This window comes from Benincasa hispida, chromosome 12 (genome assembly GCF_009727055.1).
Source record: "Benincasa hispida cultivar B227 chromosome 12, ASM972705v1, whole genome shotgun sequence".
Taxonomy (NCBI): domain Eukaryota; kingdom Viridiplantae; phylum Streptophyta; class Magnoliopsida; order Cucurbitales; family Cucurbitaceae; genus Benincasa; species Benincasa hispida.
Window position 1 is genome coordinate 7,542,074 of NC_052360.1, and position 11,450 is coordinate 7,553,523.

The 11,450-nt window shown below is 32.9% G+C and overlaps 2 protein-coding genes across 2 annotated transcripts; both read right to left on the bottom strand.

Annotated features, from left to right (window-relative positions):
• Positions 1-365: 365 nt before the first annotated feature.
• Positions 366-3,172, bottom strand: LOC120067301 (oxalate--CoA ligase-like). Its single transcript, XM_039018843.1, has 4 exons — positions 2,396-3,172; positions 1,131-2,175; positions 900-1,003; positions 366-805 (listed from the first exon to the last, which is right to left on the bottom strand). The coding sequence occupies exons 1-4, from the start codon at positions 2,594-2,596 to the stop codon at positions 614-616; spliced, it is 1,542 nt and encodes a 513-aa protein (XP_038874771.1). The 5' UTR covers positions 2,597-3,172; the 3' UTR covers positions 366-613.
• A 6,271-nt stretch (positions 3,173-9,443) lies between these two features.
• On the bottom strand, positions 9,444-11,024 carry LOC120067993 (ribosomal L1 domain-containing protein 1-like). Its single transcript, XM_039019651.1, has one exon. The coding sequence runs from the start codon at positions 10,977-10,979 to the stop codon at positions 9,645-9,647; it is 1,335 nt and encodes a 444-aa protein (XP_038875579.1). The 5' UTR covers positions 10,980-11,024; the 3' UTR covers positions 9,444-9,644.
• Between the last annotated feature and the right edge of the window lie 426 nt (positions 11,025-11,450).

An 11,450-nucleotide genomic window follows, 5' to 3' on the forward strand; every position in this document is an offset into this window, starting at 1 on the left:
AATTACTCTAACAAAAGATACTTTTTAATCTATATTAAAAACAAATACAAATATGAAACTTGAATCTTAAAATAAATACAAATATGAAACTTGAATCTTAAAATAATTATTTTAAAAGACAAAACTGCTAGCAATATTTTAAAATATAACAAAAAGAATCATGATCTACAATGATAGCCAAGTTAGATTCTGATATGTCTATAAAAATCTATTGAATTTGCTATATTTATAAATAAATTAGTTATTTTTCTTATATTTGAAAACAACTCATAATTAAATGAAAAAATCTTTAAACAAAAATACTTTACTTTCTTTCAAATTTTTGAATTAAAATTACAGCAACAAACTTACAAGACCTACCATGGTTTTCCGAATATTTTAAAATATATATATATATATTTTTATTTTTTTTTATTTTCTTTTAAATGCGTATATATATAACATAACAATATACGAACCCATCAACATCATCTTCGTGACTCCGTCCATTTCTTCACATGATTAGAGGCATAGATTAACAACCTCTCTGAGCTTTCCAATATAAAAAATAAAATAAAATAAAATAAAAGACTATTGCCGATCCGTGAGAAATGCACTTTCAAATTGAATCGGATCAAGCTTTAGCGGCAAGGAAATGCTCCGCCACGAATCGGCGTTGGATCTTTCCGCTAGCAGTTTTTGGCAGATAATCGGTGATGAACACCTTCTTCGGAACCTTGAAGGACGCTAGGTTTTTCTTGCAAAATTGCAGCACATCCGCTTCGTCAATCGAACTTCCTCCCCTTGGAATAATGGCACAATTGATCTGCCGAAGCATCGATAATAATTTAAAATGTATCTCACTAGTTGAATGAATTCGAATCGATTGAATTAAGAATCGAACGCTACGTTTTTCTTACCTCTTCTCCGTACTTCTCGTCAGGGACTCCGAAGGCGACGGCCTGAGCAATGTTGGCATGGGATAGAAGCACGGCGTCTACTTCAATCGGAGAGATCTTCTCACCTGAAACAAAACAGGGAAGATCAGAACAGAACAGATGAGTTTCCTTTCCTAGATGCAATTTTCATGTTGAATGGCGATTTGTTTATTTTATTTTGTTCGAATTTGATTTTATCGTTGAGTTCTGTACCTCCTCGGTTAATGAGTTCCTTGATCCGGCCGACGAGATGCAAGTATCCGTCGGAGTCGAAGAAGCCGACATCGCCCGTGTGGAACCATCCGAACATGAATGCTGCCTTATTAGCTTCCGGATTGTTCTTATATCCCTTCGTCACATTTGCTCCCCTAATACACACTTCTCCTTTAACACCTTCCGGTTGCATCACGCCGTTCTCGTCCAGAATAGCCATTTCTTGACCGATCGGTTTCCCTACCGATCCGGCTTTGTGTCCTCCGTCCTCCGGCAACGGATTGGACGCCATTAGATGCGACGCTTCGGTCATCGCGTAAGCCTCGAGAACCGGAGCTCCGAGTGATGTTTCCAATCGTTCCAAAACAGAAGGTGCTAACGACGCGCTACAGCTGCGAATGAACCGGAGCTTCGGATACGACGCCTCTGGCTTGCTGAAATGGCGGTCGAGTATGATTTGGTGAATCGTAGGGACCGCAGTGTACCACGTCGCGTTGTAGGCGATCATATCGGACCAAAACGTCGAAGCCGAGAATCGTCCGGCAGCTGGAAGAGTCACGGCGGCTCCGGCGATTAGCGACGATAGTAATCCTGCCATTAATCCGTGAACGTGGAACAACGGAAGAACGAGTACGGTTGAATCGGACTCCGAGAACTTGTACACCGATTTGATGTTTTGAACAGAGGCGGCGAGGTTTTGTTGAGTCAGCGGCACGCCCTTGGGCCGGCTGGTGGTGCCGGAGGTATGGAGGAAGAGTGCGGCGTCGGACGGATCGTTAACGATCTCCGCAATATTCGACTTCGTTTCGGTTGCAGACGGAAAGAGATCAATAAACTCATTGCCACTGGACAGATTCGCTTTTACTTGAGGAATATTAAGCTTTGTAGCAGCGGTTTGTGCCGATGGAATTCCTTCTTTCGATGTGATGAGAAGCTTCGATTCCGAGTCCGATAAGTAAAACTCGAACTCCTCCGCCGTGTAAGCCGGGTTTAATGGTGCAGCGGTGGCTCGGCATCGGATTACGGCCAAAAACATGATCACATACTGCAAGGGAAAAAAAACGCGTTAAAATTTCTGAATCGAAACTTTTCTCTTCTCTGTTTCTTAAAATTTTCTAATCATCATTTTCTCACGGGTGAATCAACGAGAATAATCCCCCTCAGACTTCATTCAGATTTAGAAAATATCTCTGCAATTGTGCAGAACCAAAGATACAGAGAATCACAAAAAGTAACATAGAAAATGGCGTACAAGACAGACGAACCTCAACAGTATTGGGGAAAGTGAGGGCCACAACATCGCCGGCCTTAACTCCGACATCCACCAAACAACCGGCGGCATGTACGACGAGTTCCTGCAACCGCTCATGAGTTAGGTCGAATTTTCCGGAGACAGAGAGAGCCCGGCGGCGAGGAAATTCAGAAGCTGCCTTCTTCAACAACCCAGTCAAGGTACAATTCTCCATCTCTCTCTGTGATTTCAGTATTGAAATGCTTGAAATTTGACGAATGATTGATTAAGTAAACTATGAACTAAAAATTTGAAGATGAAAAATCAACAAAAACACAAAAGAAACTAGAAAGAAGGTTGGAATTGGAAGTGTGTCCAGAATTCTGAGGTGGGTGATTTTCAAGAAGTAGGAAGAAAACATGATAATTATAGGGATTTTTGTAGGTAGAATTAGAAAGGTTTGGACTCGTGGAGGCTGAAACTGCACGCTTTTTCATCCCACGTGTCAGTCCCCAAATCTGAATTCAGTTTCTCCTTTGATCTTTCTTCGAAAGTTCCTTTTTTAAAAACTCTTTTGATTTTCTTTTTTCTTCTTCTTCTCAAAACTGTTCCAAAATTCTGATTTTAGACCGTTTGTGTTATATCATCTCCCACGTGTCAACACTTTCGATACTTTTTTTAATATTTGTTTGAAGTTGATATTAGAGATAAATCGACGGATCCGTGAGTTTTAACTTCAAGGTTGATAATTTAAATACGAGAAAATTTCTAATACTATATGAATATAAAAAATAAACGAATGTTTATCAATATCTATAAGTGACCACTAATGATAGACTGTGATATTTTGTTATATTTAAAAATATTTTAAACAATTTTCCTTTAATATATCTTAAAATTATTGATTATTTTTTTAGTTTGTTAACTTTTTAAATCTTTTTGATTAACTAAATGTTGACACTTATTAATATTCATGTATATATATATATTTTTAAGAAAATAAAACTATTATTTAACAATCTTAACGTGTAAGACACCTCTAATTAAATATGAAATTCCAAACATAATGAAGCATTAATTCTAGTTTTTTCATAGTGAGGGAAGAACAATAAATCAAGTCAACAAGAGCGTAGTTCAACTGACATAGTGTTCATACTATTAACTTTGTGATATGAGATTCGATTCTCCTACCTTACACTTAAATTTATAATAATAATAAAAAAAATCAGTTAAGTAGCTCATTCCATTGAGATCTTTAGGTATGAATGACAATTAAGTTTAATTTAAAATTCAAAACAAAATTAATGATATTAATTTAGAAAGAGAAAAAGGGAAGAATCAAAATTCAAAAATAGTGGACAGAAAAGTGCAAAGAATTTGTAAATGAATTGAATGGTCATCCGGTTTTGAATAAATATATGACTCGAAAGTTCTAATTCAATTTAGTCTTTTACTTTTATTTATTTATTAATTAATATACTTATTTCTTGGCCCTTTCTCTTTTTTGTTCTTTATCAACAACGGAATTAACCACTTGAAAATGACTAAATATGCGTTTTCTTTTTGGATAACTATTGACAAAAATATTTGTTTCTTTTTTAAAAAAAGCTTCAAACTTGTCCTTTTATAAAAACCGACTTAAAATTAATATTTACGTAAATGGTGAGTTAGTTACCATAATCACATTATCTCAAGTCAATTCTTAAAATATGAAGTTTATAATAGTGTTTCTCAAACATAACTGAAAGTCGTATAAAAGATTTATAGTACAAATATCAAATCAAATGTCTATTAATCATTAATCAACTACGGTTCAAAAGAATCAATTTTTAAAGATCATATATGGAATCTTTTTTTTTATTATTATTTTTTTTACTTCAAAGACAAAATACAAGGATATCATAATAAAGGTTCAAAATATTATTGTTGATGGAAATATATGTCTTAGTTTTACGAAAATTTCGATGGAAATATCAATAAAATTTCGATCTCGATAGATCTAATTCAAACAATAAATTTAAATTAATAAAGAAACACATTATGATCTTTAAACAAGTTAACATGTCTATTATTTATATTAGCGATCTTTTGTTCTTCAACTATTAAGTTTCGTGGATTTTTCTACAATATCGATTCATCTCTCATATCAATGTCGAACCCATGGAAATATGTAAATATCGATGGAAATATCACACGACGATGAAAATTTAATACAATGATCATAATTCCCTAATGAGAAGAATAACTTTTTGTTTACTAAATTTTTTGGAATAGATACGTTTAGTCCCTCATGTTTTAAATTGCCAGATTTAATAAAGAATGAATTAAAAAAATCATTATAAATCTCTTTTTGACAAGTTGGTGAAGTGGCACGATGAGTTAAAAAAAAATAAAAAAAAATCAATGTTTCTCTAATCACCCTTCTTTCTCTTCTCCTCCTCTTCGTTCTCCCTCTCTCGATTGCTCCTCTCTCTGGTTCATTCTACTCCCTCATGGAAAAACTGAAAAATAAATCGAAATTCTTCTTTTATCATTATAGAATAGAATCCTTCTTCTTCCCATTTACAATGCACCCATGAAAGTATCATTTCTCACCAGTTTTGTTCAGTAATCTTCTTATTTTTACATTTGTTGGTGAAATATATATATATTTCTCTCTTTTTGGCCATTGGAGAGGGAGGAAATAAGAGAAGAGGGGGAGAGAGAAGAGAGGTGTGAGAAACATTAAAAAAAAAACTTTTTTTTTCATTCATATTGCCACTTCAGCGATTAGTCATTTTTTTTTTCCTTTCAAATTTAATGTTTTTTTAAATAGAGGGCCCTCTTAAACACACGAGGCACTAAATTGGCCAATTAAAAATATAGGGACTAAATGTGCCTATTTTGAAATTTTTATAGACCAAAAAGATATTTTCCACTCAGATAATGATCATATCATATCTCAAAAACTTCACAATATGGCTTAAAAGATATAGATATAGGCAATTGTCCCATAATAATAATAATGAGGTTTAAACCCTATTTTGGTCATTGAATTTTGAATCTTATTCTATTTTAGTCTCTAAAATAACAGTTTTAGTCTTAAACTTTTAAAAAGTGTTTATTTTGATCTTTACTAATAAGATTTTGTTAACTCTTTGATGAAATTGCATCTAGCATGTGTTGGACAAAATGAAGGTAAAATAAAATGCAAACAACCAACATGCCAACGTACTGAATGACCCAAATCTTGACCGTAAAATAACTTTTGAGTTCAATAGAAAATTGTTTTACCATCTAATTCAAAATTGAAACCCTACATTTTTAAACGTGACTTATTTGGTAGCCTGTTCATTTAAGAATACAAGTCATCTGATCATTTTGTTTAAAAGAATATAATTTTAATAGTAGGAGCTAAAGTAAGCATCTTTTAAAAATTCAAAACTAGAATAGACATTTTTAAAAATTGAAAGATCAAAACAGAACAAGTTCAAAAATCCAGGAACCAAAATAGGATTTAAAGTAATGATGATGTAGAGAATTTAGGATTCCATCCAATCAGGCGAGTAAAATCGAAGTACATTGGGATTGAAAAGTGCCGAATTAAACTTTAGTAGCACAACAATCTTGAATGGCAGTGATATGATGAAAAAGCTGATTGTTCTTTTCTTTTGAAAATAAAAAGCTGGTTAGTGTAAACAATAAATGAGAAGATCTAGAGAACTCCATTTGAGATTGAGTGATTAAGAAATGAGCAAATATTAATGAATTGTACAATTTTGTATAGTTTCACTGTTGTAAGAAACCAATCTCCAACATTAATCTAAAATATTTGTTGGAAAAATTGGAGTATATAGCATATAACCAATACGTAAAATGAAAAATAGCAACAAAAATAAAACTTCTGATTTATAGCAAAGTTGCACTATATTTCTCAGTTTGCCCTTACTGTATAGAACATAATTAAAATTAGTTCAAATTTCAATGTAGTACAAAAACTTTGGCTCATAAACACTTGAACTAAAGATAATTTAAACTATAAACTATCCTAATTAAAAGCAAGATCAAACTAAAGAATAACAGATGTATTCTTCAAATTAAAAGGAAAAAAAAAATGAATAGCAGATGTGTCATTCTATTTTTATTTGAGTTTGATTTGAAGCATAAAAGTTTGCTATGCTTAGCAATTAATTATTTATTATAGCTCCAAGTTAATTTAGATTTTCTTACTAATGGTTAAAAAAAATTAAACCAACTAAAGATTAATGTTACAAAATCAAACTTGAACTCATATCAATCATTATTATCTTGCATGAAAAATAAAAATGAAAGGTAAGAAAGGAATATTAGGGGTTTTTGTAGGTAATACAAATTCTATTTTATATTTTCAGATTCAAAATTTAGCAAATATGGGCAGTACAAATTCTGAAAACAATATTTTTACATTTTCATTGTATCCAAATCATGAATTTTGAATTTTAAAGTGTAAAATTATATTACATAAAGATAAAAACAATTGAATTGCAGTATGTTATGTTATAAATTCAATTCATTTTTTGAAAAGTAAAATATGTATTATGTAATTTATTATAAATTATATATTATTACAAAATAATAATTATCGAAAGAAATTTAACATAAAATATGTTCATAAATAAATAAACAATAGTTTATTATCAACTAATATTTAGTGATTACAACAATTTGTATGGTTTATAAATATAATATCAATCACATTTTAAACAATTATTTAAATTAGCATTCAGTTTTTCAAATTTTTACTTTTAGATTCCCTATCAAACAGACTCTTAGTCTCGCATTAAATCATCATTCGCACTCCAGTAAGCTTTGGTCAATGAAGTTTAAAATTAGTAATAATTTATTCCATACGTTAAAATTTATTGGTTTTAATTTAAAAAATTATTAAACAGTTTATTTTCATCCATCAGCTTACAAATATTTTAGTTTAGTAATTAAACTTTACCTATGATTTTATTTGAGTTATTATTGCTTTTTTTAAAAAATAACTTGAGAAATTTGTATTAAAACAGCACACACAACATATGCTACATAACTTCAAATACATACCTATGTACAATAAACAATATCATTACTATTCTTATAGAAATTTTGCGAAAAGAAAAGAACGAATCTCAACAGCACTAAAAATTTAAAACAATATTTTAAGAAACATCCAAGCACTAAATTATGGATGGTCAACCAGTTTTGTGATTTGATATGAGCATAACTCAACTGACATTAATCGTATCGTGCACTATTGATTGAGATTAGAGATTCAATTTCCCACTTGTGTATATATATACGATCGTCTCAAAACACTTATTCAAGATTAATTTTTTTAAAACTATCATTAATTTTTAAAATGTAATTAATTTTTCTGATAGACTTGTGATACATTCAACATTTTTTAAGTTCACAAAGCTGATTCTTATAAGACCACTTTCCAATACTTTCAATCACATTGACGAATACAAAAAAGATGCAGATTAGAATAAGGACTCGTTAGAGAGGGAATAAAATGTTCAAAGATATAGATTTATAACACAATTCAAATTCAAATAAGCTATTAAAAGTTAAATGTAGATGCAATGCAACATTGAAATACCTTTTTGGTTATATATAATTTCTGGGTTAAAATACCAGTTTGGTGTTGGTAGTTCCATTTTGATGTCTATACAGTCGGAACATCCATATTTAGTCCTTCATAAAGTATCAATTAGTTTGCTCTTAACTTTTCACCTATCAATGGAAGAAAAAGGAACCAAAATGCCAGAATCATGGTTTGTAGGCAGAAATTTCAAAGGTTCTATTCTAGGTTAGGTCTAAACAAGGAGGAGGAGAGAGACAAAGGCAGATAAGGAAGAAGAGAGACAAAGGCAGATAAGGAAGAAGAAAGACAAAGAGAGGAAGACACCAAAAGCTGAAGCTAAATTAACTTATGAGAATTTATCAAACCAAACCAAATTTGTAATTAAACCTTTCACTACAAAGGTCCAACCCAATTAACCTTTTGTAATGCATCATCAGCCTATGTGCCTTCCTGGGATTTTATTAACTTTGAGACATAGAAGTTGTAGAGATCGATATGAAGGTTTTTTACCCCCCTATAAAAGTTACTTAGGACTGTTTTTAAGATTTATTCGAAGTACTTTTAAGTTATGAAAAATTGAAAGTACAACCACCAAAATGGACTAAGAAATAAAGTTCGGACTAAAATAATATTTGGGATTTTTGTACGGATGACCTTTTCACAAGCACCTTTATGATTAAAGATTCACATCTTTTGCTTACGTCAGAATACACTACCGCATTAGAGATGATCATGTCTATTGTAGCCCTAACGTAAAGAGTATCTCTATCGTGATCCTCGTAAATATTGGGTGAGAAAAATGAAGAATCATGATAAAGATGACCATCGTGTTAGGGTTATGATAGATATGTCCATCCCTAGTGCGATATGTTATAAAAGGCACGAGTGTGCGTAGAATATTAGATTTAATACGTTTATGGAGGACGGGTCATTATGCATAAAAACAGTAGTGATTCTATGAAAGGGTCATCCGTACAAAAAAACTCATAATATTTTAACCTAGTCTTTTTCCTCCACAAATTAATCTAAATCAATTAAATTACACCTGTATGTTTTACTTATCATCCTGACTAGCTCTATGCCCTTGAGAAGGGGTGTTAAAAAAAACACCAAATGACCTGAAAAGTTCGATCAACCCAACTCAACTTGTATGGTTTGGGTTGAGTTCTTTTCTAGATCTACCAATTTCATCACTCTTCCCCCCTCCCCCACTTCTTTCCAAGAACATCTATCATCACCAGAATGATCGTTACAGTGGTGACTGATTTCTTTTCTACGCTTTGTTCAACAGGTATCCTAATAACTTACATTTCCCCTTTCTACTTTTTGTCATTGCAATCTGCAAATCTTCATGACCAACTTCAAGATTTTGCTAGTTTTGTTGGGTTATCAAGTTGACTTGAGGCTAACATTACCAGGCAATCATAATTCACATCTGACTCAGTCGATGAGGAAAACAAAATGTAAAGAAACGGAAGTATTTTAACACAGATAAAGAGCAAACATCAAGCTTTCAGAATTTCCTTAACTAAGAACACAGTAGACATATAAATCAATCAGTTCATTTTCCAAACCTGATTAAAAAATGGAAAATGATTAAAGATACTCAAAATTTGCCACTTAAAAGTGGGTCGTATAAGCATACTTGGGTCATGAAGAAATTTTATAAAGAAGAGAATACCTTTAGAGCTCCTCAAGCTTCACTCATCTCTAACACTGATTTCAACTTCTTTGTCTTGACCTTTGTTCCACCGGCAGCTTTTAACTTCGAAACCCCACTCTTTTTTACCTTCTTCCCAGCAGATCCTTCTTCTTCAACAGAAAAAAAACCTTCCTTTTGCTTCATTTTATCTCCATCTTTCTTCTTCGTACTTATCTCATCCTTCTTTTGTTTGACACTACCATCCTTCTTTTTCATATCAATTGACTTATTTAATGTTTTCACGACGTTCAACTCAGTTTGAAGCTCTTCTTTCCCTTTGTTCACTCTACTCCGTTTCTTACCCTTCAATTCATCACTACCCATTTTGAGATTCTCACTAACCTCAACATTATCCATGTCTTCATCAAGATCACTGTCCGGTTCATCTTCATCAGACAACTCTCCGCCATTGCTGTCCATATAGCGAACTTCATGTATCCTCCCCTTCTTTTTGCTCAACTTTTTCTCTTTTTTGTTGCTAACCTTTACAGAGGTAGGACTCTTTCCTGCATCTTCTTTTTCTTTTTCTTTTTCCATTTCCTCTTCCTTCCCCTTCACGGAGGCCTCGATCTTAAACTTCAACTCCGGCACTGTTTGGTAAATTGGCAATGCAATAGATTCGAGGACCTTCAAATGAAACGACCGCACATTACTCCATTTCTTAGGCACAACCTCAGCAATGCCATCAATGGCCGCAATCACATTGCTCACAATCTCTTCAACTTCCATCGAAGTCTTCGCCACTTTCACCACACTGCAAGTCCCCGTCCTCAAATACAACAAACCCGATGAACAGCTCTTCTCGATCTGTTCTTTCCAATTCTGATGCCTCAAATTCAACGGCACCGGAATCTTCTTCTTTTTGTAAAAGTGCTTCCCCAACAGACTCGGCATTAGCGGAATAACCCGATCATCAGCGAAAAACATATCATACGAATCACAGAGCTTCCGTTTAGCTTCAAAAGGGCGGTAATCGGATTTAAGCTTCGACAACTTAATGACCTTCGAAATTGGGATATTTTCCGACTGGATTTTCTTCCTAGCGTGATCTTTGGTGAGATTGGACTTCGTTCTGTCATCGATTATGAGGCAGATTTCAGAAGAATCGGAGTGGAGGGAATGCGGAAGAGGGATTTTGTAAGGGTTTGTACGACCTTTGGGAGGTATTTTCTTGAGGGTCACGACAAGGTATAGAAAATCTTCCTGGTCGAAGAGTTGGGGCTTCTCTCGTTTAGAATTCCGCCATTGAAGGAGAGATTCGACAGCTTTCTCCGCCGTTTCCCGACGAACTCTGGAAGAAGGGGTAACAGAATCCGGCGAAGCCATGGCGACAAACTGAAGTAGTGGGGTTTTGGGGGAAAACGAAAATTTAGGGTTTTATATAAGAAAGGAAAATTAGGGCTGTATGTATCTTTTGCTTTTGTCTATATGCTTTTAGTGGGCTTTTTTACCATCGGCTCTAGTTTTGGGCCAAAATTTTTAAGAATCAATTTTAGATTTTTTTTTGGCTGACAAGGAAAAATTACAAAATTTAAAATTTCATTAGAAAAAAAAATGGCAAAAGTATTTCAAAACTATAAAAGTAGCCAAATGAATTCATCTAATAGAATATACTAATTAGTAAATTATAAAATTACGCTAAAAACAATCCAATTGAGCACAAATGAGAATGCAAAGATATATGACTTCAAAAACAACTCGAATACCATAATATACTATATTCATCTAAACATTCTAAAACCACAAATACACTCTATCTACTAAATTAGTTTTAGGGAGTTTCATCGTTTTCATTTC